At 42.9% G+C, this 17,671-nt stretch overlaps 1 protein-coding gene across 1 annotated transcript in view; it reads left to right on the top strand.

Annotated features, from left to right (window-relative positions):
- Positions 1-1,191: 1,191 nt before the first annotated feature.
- Positions 1,192-17,671, top strand: part of SH3GL2 (SH3 domain containing GRB2 like 2, endophilin A1) — a gene marked incomplete at both ends in the record, with an annotated part of 198,299 nt that continues 181,819 nt past the window's right edge. The window contains one exon of the mRNA XM_079706501.1: positions 1,192-1,236. Within this exon, the coding sequence (XP_079562627.1) occupies positions 1,192-1,236 (45 nt within the window). The remainder of the gene's footprint in view (positions 1,237-17,671) is intronic.

Below are 17,671 nucleotides of genomic sequence, written 5' to 3'. Positions count from 1 at the left end.
CAGGGTTTGTAGAGGTGATTCAAGGCATTCCTAGTACTCCCACTCTGCCATGCTGTTTCCTTCCTCATTCTTGGCAATGTCTCTCATCTTGGCTTCTGTCACTCTGGCTTCTTCTCCTTATAACTTTTGGTCCCCACATGGGGACCAAAAGTTTTTCTCTATGTGCTTCTCAGTCCTAGAAAAACAAGAGGAAGTGACTAATCACCAGAATACAGAAGCCGTCTAGTGCTGCCCTATTAACAATTCATCTAGTTACAGCAGAGTTTCGCTTTAGCCCAGCCATATATACTTCGTTGCATATGTAGTATTTGTACAATTTTGCGTCATGCTTTTTTACATTACATAATGCTTACTTTAGGTTGAAAATCCTAAATCCACTGTCATAAGTGAATGCCAAGTTCATGTTTGGGCTTTTTCATAACTGTAAACAGAGGATTAAATGGTATTTACCTGACCAGCTTTAAAGTTTAAATTTTTTTTCATCTTCTTTTTAAGTCATTAAATTGTATCACATCGAAAAAAACCCCCCCAAAACCCAGCATTGGTGGCTTTCCCTAACGTTATGTAGGCTTAAGGAATAGTGAAAACAGGACAGAGAACTGTTTCTGTGCCCAAGCGAGCAAGGAGCAATAACTTATTCATTACCCGAGAGAGAATGCCACTTCTCCTTTCCAGGCTGCAAAGAGGCCAGGCTCAAAGGGCAGGCGGGCTGGCTTAGGTAGCGCCTCTGCGGCTGCCTGGAAGCTGAGCAAGTCACCTGAGTCGTGCCGGTGCCTGGGCTGCCAACCTGCAGCCACCGGGCCGCAGTCCGCGGGGGCAGGAGTACACTCCCGGGGCGGGAGGACCCCCTTGGTCCTCTAAGCAGGCAGCCGGCCCGCGGGTGCGGCGGCGCCAGGTGCCGGTGCGCAGGTAGCGCGTGCCCCGGCACCTGCCGCACCAACCCCGCGCCCGGGGCGGGGCTTCCCGCGTCCCCTTTAAGAGTGCGCATCGCTCGCCCCTGACGTCAGGGTGTCTCTCCGCACGAGCCGGCGTCCCGCGCCTCTCCGCGCCTCCGCGCCCCCTTGCCCACTGCCCCGGCGGCTTCACGACGAGCGGCGGCTCGGCCAGCGCTTCGCACCGCTCGGTCCTCCCGCCCGGCTCCGCCGCCGCCCGCTCCCCGCACCGCAGCAGTCTCGCGGGTCCTCCTGCGCCATGTCGGTGGCCGGGCTCAAGAAGCAGTTCCACAAAGCCACTCAGGTAAGGCGCGTGACAGGTGCGCCGCGGGGCGGTCCCGGGAGGAGGCGCGGAGGGCGCGCTGGACGCCGGCAGCGGGCAGAGAGCTTGGGGATCCCGGCCAGCAGCGAGCCGGGCGCGGCCGCGCCCCGCATTGCTCGCCCAGCCCGCCGCGGCAGCGGCCCGGGCATCCCGGGGCTGGGAGCCCCCCTTGCGTCCCGCACCCCCGGCTCAGGGCGGCGCTGCGGGCATCCACGGGTCCCAGGCGTCCAGCCTAGTCGCTCTGAGTGTCGCCTCCGCATCGCCCAGCGCGGGCGCGACAGGGAGGGGGCCCCGGTGCAGCGCCGCCTCGGCGCGCAGGTGCCCAGGCGGCGCGGCGGGAGATTATGTAAAGTCGCCTTTTCCCTGGTGACCTTGCGGTGTCGGTGCGCCCGGCTGTCCCGGGATGTGCTGGCAGGAGAGGTGGCCCGCCCTGGGGGTGGCTGCGGAGATGCCCCCGGTCTGCGCTCTTCCCCTGTGGTCTCCGAATTCCGCCTTCCAAGGGGTCCGCAGGCTCCCTAGGAATGGGAGGATGGGGCTTCCTTCGGGGAAGCTCATGCGTTAACTTTTCCTTGGAGAACTCGGTCATGAAACTCCTTTGAGGCCAAGTCTCGACCGGCAGTCTGCATGCCTTTAAAAATTTCCCATGGGTTTTGCAGCCTCAACATTACCAACTCATCATGTATTTCAAAGTATTATTTTTAGTGAGCCTTTTACATCTTGGATGTGCCCATCTTTATGGGGTTAATAAGCTGTCATTATCATAAAACTTCTTTAATTCAGATTTTAATAATTTAAATCTCGCTGGGCTGGGTTGAAGAATTTTACATAGGGAAAAATAAGTGAATACCTATAATGTGACCTATTTCTAATATAATGAGTATGGTTACTTTTTTTTTTAACCTTCTGAAACAGTTCTAGTTTAAAATAAGAGGTCTTAAGCCAAGGACTTCGTTATTTCTTTAAATATTTCACCTAATTTAGCCTTAAATTTTTTTCATAGATTTGCTCATAATTAATACCGAGCTTTCTCATAATTTCTCAGAAGTAGTGAGGTTTTTCCCAGGCTACCACAATAACAGTCCTATTATAAACCACCTCCAGAGAAGGTGAGGTTTATGTTTTACAGAATTTTGGTTAAGGTAGGGTGAGAGATGCAGCATGAAGTTCATCCCGTGTGCCCACGTGCCATCTCTATCACCACAGACCTGCCTTTATAGAATCAGTTATATTTGTCAACTTGGGAAATGGAGAAAAACTAAGACTGTTTCGGTAAAAATACCCATTAATGTATTTTTGCTTTTCACCTTGGATCTTTCTGAGACTTCTCTGCCAGAAGAAATATTTGTAAGTATAAGTGCATTGTTGGTGTAATTTGGAAGGCCTCTAATAACTTTATACTTCACATTCCTTCAGGTTTACAGAAGCAGCATATGTGCTATCCAGAAATTGTCAAGCAGGATTTCTTTGATGTCACTACCTTTTTTATTTCTGGTACTTGTCACTTCTATAAAGCATCACCCCACCCCCAGCACCAAATTGACTAACACCACATCCTTTTTCCACTTTGATTCTGAAGACTTCATTTGCAAACCCTAGTGTCCTACAAGGCAATTGGGAACCTTGGCTTTGGAGTGGGAAAGGCTAAGGATTGACCCATCTCTGCTGTCTATGACCTTGAGCAAGTTATTTAACTTTTGAATCTCTCCTTGCTAGAATGACCATAACAACCATTTCTTAAAATTGATGTAAAGTTAAATGAGTTTGTAGAACACACATTTAAAAATGTTCAATAAATGGTATTAACATTAAAAATAATTTTTTTGGTGTAAAATACTGTCTTTTATATTAGTAATAATGAGACATGAGGAAATTATAGAAGCTGGAATTTCTAGCTTTGCTACCTTAAAAAATTAATCAAACCACTCCATTTTAGCTAAATTGTGAAGTTACATGCAACTTTGAAGTTCAGAATAAAAACTTGAGTTGTGGTATGAAAGAACTTCTCAGAGCCTTGGAGGAGGTCTGCTTGTGATGAGATGAGATTAGTATTTATCACACTGAATCCAAATGTAGAATCACTGTGTCATTTTCATTTTTTTACTGAAAAGCCTTTCATTTTAAAGGTGAAGTGACGGGCAATCCCTTATCCATAACAATGTAGCACAGTCTTAGAAAGCCCAAGGCAAATGTTATTCTCCCTGTGCATGTGTGGGCATTTTCAAGGGCGTGTAAAGCCAGCGCTAATGTTTGCATGTGACAAAGATGTTAGGAGAAATAGCCATGTCCTACTTTTTAAGCCATTTTCCCCCATACAGTTCCATGAACTTGATCTTATCTACAGAGGAAACTTTAGACCTAGAATTACTCCTTTTTGAGAATGGATATGCTAGATTAGATACACTATGTTTATAAGTGGAAGGCTCTGCTTCAGGAACATTTCTCTTGTCTCTGTGAAATTCAGTGTTTTGCTTATGTTTGTGAGGGATGATATTTGTATTAATAAAGCAGCTTATTTTCAGTGTTTACCCACTGATTGGAAATCTCTGAATTACATGTGTCACCACTGTTCTCTTGGTTTGGAAGTGATTATTTCTGCCTTGTTGCTGACAATTATTTTCAACATCTCTGCTCTTTGGAGGTTAAGAAATGCCTTTGCCAAATAAATTTTATTAAAGGGGAAAATCCTTTAAGCTTGAGAGCATGTTAAAATAGCAAAAATTGATCATCTTTTTTACTTGAATATAATTTATTACTTAATTGCTCATAAAGATATAATTTATCATGAAATTAGAATAAATAAGATACAGTTTTTTAAACTATAAAATAGGGCAAATGAGCATGCATTATTCTACTTTAGTGAGTTTCATGTGTATTGAGATTTCATTTTAGCAAGAGTAATGCCATTTTTTTCCATTTGTTGGTTTAAACCAGCAGCAGATTAGGTAAAAATAGCTCTCCAGTTCCAGTTAACAAGCTGTTCTTACAAAATCTATACTTAAAAAAAAAAAACTTTGTCAAGCATTTAATATGGACACACCTTGCTGTATAGTGAAAGGTTCTTCAGAGTATAATTTGTTAGGTCCCTGTATTTTTTGGTAGAGTTGCAACAAAGTATCACAACCTGAGTGCCTTAAACAACATGAATTTATTGTCTCACACTTCTGGAGACAAGGTGTTGGTAGGGCTATGCTTCCGCTGAAGGTGCTAGGCAAGGATCTGTTCCAGGCCTCTTTCGTAGCTTCTCGTGGTTTGTTAGCAAACTTTGGCCTTTCTTGGTTTGTAGACATACATCACCCTGATATCTGCCTTCATGTTCACATGGTGTTTTCCCTGTCTATGTCCAAATTTCCCCCTTTTGTATGGACACCAGGACAATAGGGTAGATTGGGGGCCCAACATACTTGATGAGTATGGCCTCATCTTAAGTAATTATATCTGCATGACCCTATTTCTAAATAAGGTCACATTCTGAGGTACTGGAGGATAGGACTTTGGCATATGAATTTGGAGGGGGCGCTAATCAGCCTATAACAATCCTTATTTTCCTAAAAGCATTCACCACAGTGTTCTTCTAAACATTGTGTTCGATTCAATGTAAAGGGACAACTCAGTCTGTAAATAATAACTTTTTATTGTATAAAATGAGAAATGCATTCTTCTTTTCAGTGAGTTTGGTTGGGCTATATACCTATTATAGACTATACCTTCTGATTTTTTTAAAGGATAAAACATATTTGGTTAGCCTGTGTTAATTATGACATAGGCTGGTATGTAATTATTGTCACACTCAGATTCTTCAACTGGAAACATTTAATTACATTGGTATTTTATGCTTTTCTGTTTTAACTAATTTCTTCATGCTTTCATCGCATTTAAAATGCTGTGTTTTATATAGATGTTTTGCTCTGGAGAATGTTACATGAATCTGTTTATGCATTTGTTGATTCAGTGAGACTTAAAACTGGTTAAGGTATTTAATTACATATGGAATTAGTTATGACTATCTGAGTGAGGTTCTCAGTTCCTTAATTGCCTGCTCTAAGCAGTAAAATCTCTGCTGCCTTCACAGTCTTGAGTATGACTTACCTCTATCCCTGCACCCTCTGTCAGGTTCTTAGCCTGGGGTCCATAATAGACTGCAGAGGGCCTATTTAGTTTCTAAAATTATGCCACATTTTATATGTGCAGTTTTCTGTGGGAGAGTGTCCTCAGCCTATCACCAGATTTTTAAAGGAATTCCTAATCCCTACCTCTCTTCCCAACAAAGTAAAAATACATTATAAGAACTTGATCACGTCATCAGGAGAGAATGAGGTGGTCTTTATAATAGTGATCACTCCCTCCATTCTTTACTGGGCTTTACAATGTCTGCTCAGAATGCAGCCTTCTCTGAATGAATTTTAGGGGCAATCAAATATAAAAAAATAAGTTTCTAGAGGTGTCAGAATTGAATGGGATGTTTGTGATAATGTATATAATAACCTCCTGATACACTTGGCAAATGGACCTGTGGGGTGTTTAAACTGAAAATGGTGACTGAGAATCATTTCCCTTGAGACTGAGATTCTTCTTGATTGAAGTTTTTTTCATGGACACGGTTATATTTTTGCAAGGGCTCTCCCCTCACAGTGATTCTTTAATGCTTTAAATTGAGTTTATATGAATTTTGGTTCCAGTCTACTTGGAACATTTAAAGTACCTCCCAAATTAATTAGAAATACCCTTGAAAATGGCAAGGCTTGGTTGGGGAAAATGGTGACTGTTTTGAGAAGAAATGTCATTGTGGAAGGAGGGCTTAACATTGGGATGCTTAAGCTGGCAGAGCAGATTCCATTCTGCTGAGCCTGGCTGCATAAGGGTGTCAGGAGCCCTGGGCTTTCTTTACAGCACTGGTTTGAGGAAGTGAGCACGAAGGGTAAGACCACAGGTAAGTGAATAATGAGAATTGTGTGAGTTGAAGAACAGCTCCAGGGTTTAAAGTGGAGGGGCTTTCCTAGGGATGAGCAGTCCTTCAGAAGTTAAGGCCAGAAGGGCAAGATTCTGGGGGTTAGGAAATTAAAGGATTTCCTTGGCTTTCCTTTTCCCCCCTTTCTGTTCTTTTAATCCTTTGTACCCTTGTTTGTGTTCTTTTATGTGATGACCAGTCGGGTGTGGCCACAAATGGGGAACACAGAGGTTTAGGAAAACAAAGTTTATTATACTCACAGGTCACTGCACACTGAGAGAGGCCACAGGAGAGGAGGGCCAAAAAAGTGGGCTCAACCAAGCAGGTGGGGAGCCAAGAGAGAGGACGAAGACCCGTGGGCAAGCACCTTTATGGAAGGTCAGGGTGGGGTACGCAAGAAAAGGGATGAGGGAATTTCCTTGGTGCGTGAGAATGTTACTAGGTCACAGTCAGGGGCAGGCAGAAAAAAAAACCTTGTGGTGTGGCCCACCTTATCGCATGGGTGCACTTAGTCACCTGGGTGGGGTGCTCACAGCTTGAGTGTGTGGGGATGTTGAGGGAGCAGGAAACAAAATATGAAGTTTTAAAGACTTTACAGTACAGCCTTTCTCTCTCTCTCGCTCTTTTTTTTTGGTTTAGATTTTCTTTATTTCCCTGACCAATTTGGAGCCAAAATGTTTGAGCGATTTATATGGTCTATAATGGATAATAAAGACTAAGAAGATAGCTGTGTATAGCTGTACCTATTAAAATGTCATGTTGTGAGACCCTGTCAAGTATTCTTGCAGACTATCAACGAAATATTTTCAAGTGATATTGAAACTTCAGCTGAGTCTGATGCTTCGGGAAATTACTATTTATGAAGATTTTACATTTAGTACATCTTCTAAATTCAGAATATGATGTTCTCCTTGCTTTGCTCTAACCTTTCTCCTCTAGCCCTGGGTCAAATCATATATGGCATATGACTGTGGAGAAGCTATCTGTCATTCTCTAGAGCCACTCAGCTCCTAGGAGGTTTGCTCAGATTATTTTCTAGCCTCTTCTGACTTGTGATATCTGAAAGAAACAGAAGTATCTTTCTTATAATTCAAACTGAATTTACAAATAGATCCTAATTGGAGCAGCTTAAGCAATATCTCAGTATCAAGGTACGGTTCTTGTTAGGCACGTACGGATAGTTTGCTTTGCTTTTTAGTGTACGGGAAAGATCATCCACAGTGAACACTCCCACTTGGGAAAAGAAAGAATGGGAATCATGGCATTTATGGTCCATAACAGTGATGCCATCTGCTGAGTAAGGTGAAGTCCCCTGCCCCTACAGTAGAGGAAGTTCCTTGGTTTTACCCTGTTTCTGCAATCTGGGAAGAACTCTTTTGTTCTTTCTTTTATTTGGCCAAGTCTAAAGAGAGTGACAAGGAGTGTGGCCTCTGGGAGCTGCAGAGCTTCTTTAGGTGGCTTCCTGTTTATTTAAATTTGGGGGTCACTTTACAGTCACAGGCTTTTAACTACTCATGGCTCATGGCTGATTTGACCAATAACATTTCTTCAGAAACTTAGAAGACTTCTGATATGTTTTATTCTTGTCGTTCCACTTGCCAGTTACCACAGTGGAATCTTTTTGTTCCCCACTGGATCCGTTTGACCTTTTTTAGATCTCATTTTCAACCAGTACATTTGGTTTTGTTAATCTGAACTTTGCACGAAGTCCTAATGCTTTGGTTTAACCAAGGGGTCTTAAGGGATCTTTGTTGCTCAAACTTCTTTCCATTCTTATTTCCTGTTATTTGCTTCAGGGATCCAGGATGACTAGGGTTCCGCCATCTTTAACACATGGTTTTCAAGATTGCCAAAGGGAAAGAGTGTGTTGGATCAAGCATGGGAGATTGTCATGGGCCACACCTGGAAGAGGAATGTGGTCGGCAGGACGTTAAGACCTTCAGTGACCCTCCCTCTTGTATGGTCCCCTCCCCTTTGAGTGTGGGTCAGCCTGTCACTATGAAAAGATGTCCTTCCTGAGATTATTACTTTATATGGCAAAAGGGAGATTATACGGTTGGGCTTAATCTAATCACATGAGCCCTTTAAAAGAAGAGCATTTTTTTCTGGCTGGTAGCAGAAAGGGAGGTCAGAGAGGACTGGACATGCTGTTGCTGTTCAAAGATGAAAGGGCCATGTGACAAAGAGTGTACTTAACCTCTAGGAGCAGAGAGCAGCTCTTGGATGGCAGCCTGCAAGGAAACAGGGACCTTCTAATGTCCACAGCTTTTAAGAACTGGATTTTGCCAACCATGTGAATGGAAGAGATTTCATCCCTGGAGTCAGCAGATAGGAGCCCAGTCTAGGTGACACCCTGTGGCCTCGTGAGACTGAGCAGAGACCCAGGCGAGCTGGCTCAGGCTTATGACCTGTAGAACTCTGAGCAAAATAAATGGCTGTTTTAAGCTGCTAAGTTTGTGGTAATGCAACAACAGAAAACTAATAGAAGGAACAATCAGTTATGTTTAGGTTCAGTTTGCTGGAACTTGTAACCTGGCCAAGCCATGGAATACCTAAATGCAAGGGAAGAAGGGAGGAGGCTGGGAACTGTGGTCTGTCGAGTGTACCCAGAATGTAGAAGTGGGTATTGGTAAAAATCTAGAAGCCTTTGCGATGCCTTGTGTCTATAACACATTCATTTGTATGGGTGCTTATGTGTGTATATGTATACACACACATACACATACAACGTAAACACTCACACATAAAATTTGTCTCATTTGCTGTCAATCTTATTACATAAGGTTCAATGTTACATATGCCTCTTTTTTTTTTTTTTTTTGCGGTATGCGGGCCTCTCACTGCTGTGGCCTCTCCCGTTGCGGAGCACAGGCTCCGGACGCGCAGGCTCAGCGGCCATGACTCACGGGCCTAGCCGCTCCGCGGCACATGGGATCCTCCCGGACCGGGGCACGAACCCATGTCCCCTGCCTCGGCAGGTGGACTCTCAACCGCTGCGCCACCAGGGAAGCCCCATATGCCTCTTTTAATACATGTTATATTTTACAGTTTTTTCCCCATGGTTAGTTTTTTTGGTATTTTTCTCTGGTGAAACACAAGTTTCTTTTTGTAGTCCCTGATTAGTTTTAAACAGTGAAGCTGTTAATTACTTTCTGAGCATCCTCTTAGCTTGGTAGGCTGCTAGTGCAGTGACAGCTTCATTAACCTTGGAATGGAGAGACTGTAGAACATTGAACAGTTTTTTGAATTGTTAGTTTCCAACAAGGCATCAGGGATCTTTACCAGTGAGAGCAGAGTGGTTGACTGTTTATCCCACATCTGTTTCTGTGCTTGTGGAAGGCTGATGCCACCACAGGTACAGTGAAATGCCCTTATCTTGTATGGGCACATTAGACAGCTTCATGGTAATTTGAAGTTGTTCATTAAGTAGTTGTTGAGGGTTACAGATGACTGTGGCACATGTTGTGTTGTTTGTGAGTGATGTGTTAGCTTCATGTTCTTTGACGTAATTCCTGGATCCAAAGCCCTGAGTGGTTTTCTAGGTGTAGCTGGTGGACAGTGCCAGACCTCTTTTGGAAAGGATGAGGTCTTGCACCCTGAGATGTCCTGTGCAGGCTTGGTGTCATTTGACAGCTTGGCCAGGGAGAGACTAGTCAGACAATGTTCTGTGTCTGAGTGAAGTAACCTAAAGGTGATGTATCATATAGGAATTGATTACAGAATGAGTACAGCTTTCACCCTTGTCATTCCCTTCATTTACTGCTCACTGAAGTGACCCTGGAGTGCTTCTTTATGTTGCATGAATGTTGGCCATGTTTATAGTATTCATTAAACTGCTTAAGTGGCTACTTCTGGGCAATAGGGACCTGCAAACCCAAACCCTTGGCCGTGGCTGTCCTCCATCATGTTTGTAGACTGACTGAGTGAAGTGCTTTCTGGAGATGTTCTCTTCATTACTGTTACCAAGATTTTACTCATGCAAGTTAATATCTTGTTACCCAGAGATTTTGTTCTGCTTCTTAACACTCAGCTTTTCACTTGAGTGCTGTCTCCTATTCCACTTTCTAATTAAGTTTAACAAAATTGTTTTTCATTAAGCTCTTTTCTGTCCATCTCATCCATTACTCTCTGTGTGACTTTGGTCCCTTTGAAGCTCACAGATCCAGAATCTTTAGATTTTCTACTTTTTTTGCCCATTACCTTTACCTTAAATCCAATCCAGAATTTCCAAAGAGATACTTATAATGCTCATCATCTGTCTCTTTTCTAAATTTTTTTTGATACAGACATGGAAAACTCCTTTTTCTTAGCTCCAACAGAAGCTTGGAAAGCTTATCATTGTTTACAAAATTTAAATTGTTCAGCAAGCATTTTGTGATCATTAAGATGCATTTAATTCATTTTTACAAGCTCTTTCAGCTACTTTCTGTGTCTCAAGATATGCACACTTAAATGATTTTGATCCATTGTCACCATAGACCACCTTATGTGAAAGGATGTGTCCTAAACAGAAAGTTTATCATAAAATCTCTATATCAATGCATTTGTCTAAATTTGATTACTGTTACTCTGCTTTTATGAGGCAATGAGTTATGCTGATATCATGTGATATGTATTGGCTTGCCTTTTATAACATTTAAATTATTGCTGTCTTATGTCACTGTGTCTGCTGGTTGCTGCCGTGAATGATTCAAGTGAATTTCTCTAGGCTCTTTTGATTTCTGTAGGCTCTTTCCATATGATTATGGTGGAATAATTTGACTGTTTCCCATATTTGGCATTCAGCTTTATCTTCATGACTTTTGGACAGCTGCATTCATCTTTACTGACTTTAACAATGAATCGTTATCCTTTGATAAATGGAAAAACCACTATCACTTATCATAATAGAGGTGTAGGAAATTATCATACAAAAAAGAGAGTTAAGTCCTACATACTCTTGCTTGAGTAAATCTGTGAGCTTGAAGTTTATTCTGCTTTTGTTAAAACAGGAGATTAACAAATGTTAGACAAGCAGTAAATACCCTAACAATACACTGAAGCCTTTTTCCTTCACTAAATCAGAACGATTGTAAGAAGACTAAAGCAAATGGTATCTTCATTGAGGGAATCAGTGTAATTGAGGATACAAGTCTGCACCAACTGTGTCGTTCAAAACTTGCCCCCTCCCACAGTTTCACTGTGTAAATGGTCGGCTATTCTCTGACTGTCAGGGAATTTTCTGCCCATGATGTAATTTGATTATGTATCATAAAAGCCAAGGTCATTTGTTTAGAGCAGCACTGAGTCATCTGTTCCGTGCTTAATGTTCAGAAGGGTGCCCCAGGCGTGCTTCAGGAGAAGCTCTTGACAACCTATAAAATATGGTAAAAGACTGTCCATCATTAGGATAGTGTGAAACATGAGCAATAGGAACCCAGGATTAGAAACTTAGAGACCTCCGATATCCTCCTGGGTTTCCCATTCTCAGGGCCTGTGAGACCCTGGACAAGTCACTAGTCACTTGATTTCATCTCCACCCCCACAACCCCCAGTTCCTAAGTTCCACAACCCCCAGTTCCTAAGTTCCACAGCCGAGGCAAGATGGACTTGGACATGCGTGTAGGTTCTGACGTTCATGCTTCTGGTCTTGTTCCCCTCTGATTCATATCTGAGTGGAGCTGTAATCATTTTTCTAAAGAGCAAATCTAACGTCGCTCCTCTGCTTAAAACTCATCAGTGGTCCTTATGGCTCCCAATATAAAGCCCTTGTCAGTCCCAAGAGAGAGTTTGGAGTGTGGTCCGATGCTTTTTACCTACTTAGTCTCATCTCTCACAGCTGTGTAAGTGTGAGATTATCTTTTACCCCGTACTGCACACACTTACCTGCTTTTGGGCCTTTGCGCCATACTGGCCTCTTTGTGGAAATTCCCCTTCCGTCTCTTCCACCTTATACTTGACTAATCACTGCTTCTCTTTCAGGTCTCAGCTTGATAATTTCTTAGGTGCCCTTCCCTCATTTGGTATGGGTTAAATGCAGTTCCATGTGCAATGAAAACTGCCCACAGTGCTTCTCTTAAGTATGGGGCTTGGCCCACTGCACTGCTTGTTGGTTTACTTCCCTGTTGGTATCCCCCAGTGTGGGTATAAAGAAAGGGACTCTGTTTTGCTCTTCGTTGTTTCCCTAATGCCTGTTCCTTAGTGGGTATTCAGTAGACATTTGTTGAATGAATACATCCTTCCTGTTTCTCTTCTATTTATCCATATTTATGTATGTTTAAAAGGGGTTATCTTGTGTATGTATTTTTTACTTTATTTCTGCTTAAAGATACGTCACATATTTTGAGTTAATTTAGAAGTTGAATTAAAACATGCTCTTATAAAATTGTAAATTTGTAAATTTAAAATAAACTTCCTTAATCATAAAAATGGCTAGCATGGTAGTTAACTCATTAATTACCCAAAGCAACCCCATAAGGGCATTATTATCCCCATTTCACAGATGAGGGAACTGAAGCACAGAGTGGTTAAGTAAGTTGCCCAAGATTACGCAGCTTTGGTGGCAGAGTTAGGATTTTCGTCCAGACTGGCTAGTTGCAGAGCTGATAACTGCCAATAATTCTCAACTACGAGTCCTATTCCAGCCTTAAATGTCAAACTAAGAAATATCTGAAAGGGTTTAGTAATCAGTAAGATAAAGATGAACATCTTAGGGCTTCCCGGGTGGCACAGTGGTTGAGAGTCCGCCTGCCGATGCAGGGGACACGGGTTCGTGCCCCGGTCCGGGAAGATCCCACATACTGCGGAGCGGCTGGGCCCGTGAGCCATGGCTGCTGAGCCTGCGCGTCCGGAGCCTGTGCTCCGCAACAGGAGAGGCCACAACAGTGAGAGGCCCGCATACAGCAAAAAAAAAAAAAAAAAAAAAAAAAAAAAGATGAACATCTTAATAGAAAAATTAGAAAAGAATATGGAAAGACAATTCAGCTTTCCCTTGTTATCCACAGGGGATTGGTTCCAGGACCTCCATGAATCCATGGTTGCTCAAGTCCCTTATATAAAATGGTGTAGTACAGTTGGCCCTCTGTGTCTTCAGGTTCCGCATCTGTGGTTACACAGGGCTGACGTTATAGGAAAGGACTACAAGTGGCCAGGATACAAATATAAAAATCATGGAAATCAAACAGCAATATATGACATTTCTCATTATTTACATCGGCATGGATTAAAGGGATGATAACATTCTGAGTCAGCAAAGGTAGGTATGTGGCTCTCATTTGATGGTGAGAGTGTAGATGTCAGCAGTTTTCTTCCCTGTAATTCTGTTTTTAGGACTCTATTTACAGAAAATAAATGTATGAGCTTGCAAAACTTGTGTACACAGTTGTTCATTTTAGTAGTTATTGTAGTGAAAAGTTGTAAAGAACCTAAATGTCAAATGATAGGGGATAGGGAGGTAAATCATGATATGTCTGTATCATGGAATATCTATAGCTATTTTGTCCATAGGGGAGTATTTATCAGTGCAGGGAAGTATTCATGATGATTGCTAAGTGAACAAAACAGGACATAAAACAAATATGCAATAGGCCTAATGAAGGGTAAAGAGCTACAATAGTAGGTAAAATACACTGAGAATTTATATGCCAGGCACTTTGCTATAATGCTATAAGATCATTTTTAAAATTAACATTTAAACAGTGGTTTTTCCTGGTCAGTTGGGCTTATGGATGAGCAGTCTGTGTTTCTGCATTTCTTCATCTTTTGTAATTAAATTTTATCTATCACTAAATTTTCTTTCCACTCCGTCATCCTCACTTCTTATCGCCATCCCCACTTCCTCAGGTTAAATTGAAAACAAGGAATAGAAGAATCTTGCAAGCCATCTCTGGGATTGGGAGCAAACCCCATTTCCAGCGATGTTCTAGAACTGTCAATCAATGTAGCTTTGCTCCTTTAGGCGTTTGGCTTAACAGCATTAGAGCACCTGCCTCGCCCTCCATAGAGCCCTGAATTAAATTGTGCTGCTTGGGTTTCTTCTGAATGCGTGGCTGCTTTTCCTGTTTCTTCAAGAACTGTAGAGGCCTCATGAATAAAAATGCTGCTAATGACTTTTGCTGCCATTTCTCTTTTTTTTTTTTTTTTTTTTTTTTTTTTTTTTTTGCAGTACGCGGGCCTCTCACTGTTGTGGCCTCTCCCGTTGCGGAGCACAGGCTCCGGACGCGCAGGCTCAGCGGCCATGGCTCACGGGCCCAGCCTCTCCGCGGCATGTGGGATCTTCCCAGACCCGGGCACGAACCCGTGTCCCCTGCATCGGCAGGCGGATTCTCAACCACTGCGCCACCAGGGAAGCCCGCTGCCATTTCTCTTGAATGATTTTTTTTTTTTTTTTGTGGTACGCGGGCCTCTCACTGTTGTGGCCTCTCCCGTTGCGGAGCACAGGCTCCGGACGCACAGGTTCAGCGGCCATGGCTCACGGGCCCAGCCACTCTGCGGCATGTGGGATCTTCCCGGACCGGGGCACGAACCCGTGTCCCCTGCATTGGCAGGCGGACTCTCAACCACTGCGCCACCAGGGAGGCCCTTGAATGATTTTTTTTTCTTCCAGATCCCTAGTCTTATCCTTAGGAAAGACAGTGTCATGGCTTTGACTCTGTCTTGCATAAAGGGAAAGAGGGCAGCTAGGACATGTATGGTATAAAAGAGTGCTTCTGCAAGATGCTCTCTGTCATTTGGTGCATACTGTCCAGCCTCATTCTTCAGCGCCTGTACCAGGAGTCTCCTGGGCATCTGTCACTTCTTAGCTTCTCAGCAAAAGGCCCGTAGACAGTGCATCCCAGCAAAGAAGAATGAAGCACGGTGGAGACTGTCTAACAAGATAGGAGACATTCCAAGTGATTGCCTTTGAACATGAATGCAGAATTCTGTTAACAGCCTCTCGTGGGCTTCCTTCTATTGAGGATAGAAAATGCAGAGTTTAGGGCATAAATAGAAAAATAATACCTTCTTTGCACCCCAAGCAAAAAAGAACAGAATGGAAGAACCATGACCAGGAAACACAGCCTCAGTAATGGGATGGGCCGGCCGCCTTCAGCTTCCTCCCAAAGAGGACACGTCTGGCGGGATCAACCAGAGCACTGAGGGGGGCTGCTGGTTGGGTACCAGTGTGCCTTTATGGATAGTTTGGCTTTCTCTGGGGCCTGGCACTCTTTAGTGGCTTCAGTGAAAAGTGCTTCAAGCTCTTAAGACGAATAGGCTGTGAAGTCATTTCTGGATTAAAGCTTGTTTTTCCAGCCTTTGCAGAATCGCTTTAAATTTCTGGAGCCAATATTTGTTTGTAAGTTGAGAAATAGGAGTTGAAGACTCTGCCTCAAGAAATGTGTTTTCCAGCATAGTAATCCTGCATATACTAAACGGATGCTTTTACTTGCTGCAGAACTTCAGATTTTGGTCCTCTTAAGTGTTTTGAGACTTGAATATTTAAATATATCCCTGAGAAAGAGTGATTTTTGAATTAAGGTATATGTAGCATGATAGAACTTTGTTATCTATGTATTCTGGTCTGTGCCCTTCTTAGGTGGTTCTCTGAAGAGTGGAAGAGTTTTGCAGGACATTTCTCTCATAATTGGGCATTACTGGTGGAAGGTGAGGTGTGAGTCTATTTGATTTGTAAGTTTTTTAGAGCAGGTTATTAAAATATGCTTTAAAAGCTATTCAGTGAATTATCTTGATTTAAAAACTATCTCCATGCAAGATAGATTCTTATTTGTATCAGTATTTTAGTCTCTTTTTGTTCCTGAATGGACCGTTGGAATCCTGAAGTCTTGGTTTATGGAGTACCCATGGACTGGGAAAAGGTGTGCAATTCTGTTCCTGTAGATTAAATTACTACACTTTTTCGTTATACTTTTGAAGATGCTTTACCTTTGCCTCATGCTTCATTTAGTAGTGATTCTCACCCCAGCCTACCGTCTCTGCAGGTAGTTTAAGGCCACTTACACTTATGCAGTCGTTCCCAAACCTGGGTGTGCATCAGTCACACTTGGTTCCTCCTGCATGGGAGTCTGAAATAGATCTGAGGAGGGGCACAGACATCGCCATTAGAAAACTCAAACCCCCTAAAACAGCTCCTCAGCTTTAGGGACTGCTGTCCAAAGAATCTTCTATTAATACAACACGGGGGAGAGATACCTACCAAGACCAAATAAGTTTGAGAAATATTGGAAACAAGGTTAAGCGTGTTTCTGTACTGCAGGACTTTCCTGAGCCTGACCGTCACAAAATGTTCAGAGTTCTTAAAGCAGGGTTTGACTACGTACAGTTGGCTTACTAATCCTCCTGCCTGTTTCCTCCCTGCTCCCCTTCTATTCTTCTTTTCCTTTTTGCCCTCATTCATTTCTCTTTTAAAAAAATTTATTTATTTATTCGTTTTTGGCTGGTTGGGTCTTCGTTGCTGCGCCTGGGCTTTCTCTGGTTGTGGCGAGCAGGGCCTACTCTTCATTGTGGTGCGTGGGCTTCTCACTGCGGTGGCTTCTCTTGTTGCCGAGCACGGGCTCTAGGTGCGCGGGCTTCAGTAGCTGTGGCTCGTGGGCTCCAGAGCGCAGGCCCAGTAGTTGTGGCGCACGGGCTTAGTTGCTCCGTGGCATGTGGGATCTTCCCAGACCAGGGCTCGAACCCATGTCTCCTGCATTGGCAGGTGGATTCTTAACCACTGCACCACAAGCAAAGTCCCCATTTCTCTTTTTTTTAAAAAAAAAAAGTTTAAAGAAAGATTTGTTGTAGACTACCCATATATAAAATAATCGCTGTCCTTCAGAAGTTCTAAAAGTTTGGTTTTGATATGTGTTTCTTTAAGTGGAAGCATCATCTATATTTTGAAATAAATGTTAGGGTCTTTTGAATAATCCCTTCTGCCAGATGAAAGTTCTTTATTCAGTATGTCAGTTAATTAGATCATCATGATTTGGCTCTTCAGTAACTACTCAGATACTTGATTTTCTAACATCCATCTCAGGAAACCCACATGAACTTTTCCCTTTTTATTGATGAATATGGAGTGACACCTTAACATTTTGTAGTGTGTATGTACTTATTTTACTATTCTAACACCTCTCTAAGGAGAAGGCATGTTGATACTTAACCATTTAACATATGAGAAAATGGAGTCTGAGTACCTTGCCTATAGCTTCTGCAGAAGTGCTGGTCTTATGAGAGTCTGGGCCAAACTTGTTTTGCATCCTTCTTGCCAATCAGCAGGCTGTTTGTGCCTGAACCACTACCCGCACTGCCAGATGTGTTCATGGCAGCTGTGAGGGATTGGAAGGGAGAGAAGCAATGCAGGAGTGTGATGTTCTTAAGATACTGCAAGAGGCAAGGGCTGTAGATGGCTTGCCCTTGCCGAAAAAGCCGTTTGCAAATACAGAAACTCACTCCCTTCTCACATTAGAAAGAACTTAAAAATATGCAGTCGTAGGTTTTTCAGGAATGTTATGAGGA

Source organism: Hyperoodon ampullatus (genome assembly GCF_949752795.1).
Source record: "Hyperoodon ampullatus genome assembly, chromosome: 6".
Classification (NCBI taxonomy): domain Eukaryota; kingdom Metazoa; phylum Chordata; class Mammalia; order Artiodactyla; family Ziphiidae; genus Hyperoodon; species Hyperoodon ampullatus.
Note: the sequence above shows the minus strand (reverse complement) of the source record. Positions and strands in the feature narration are given on the sequence as shown.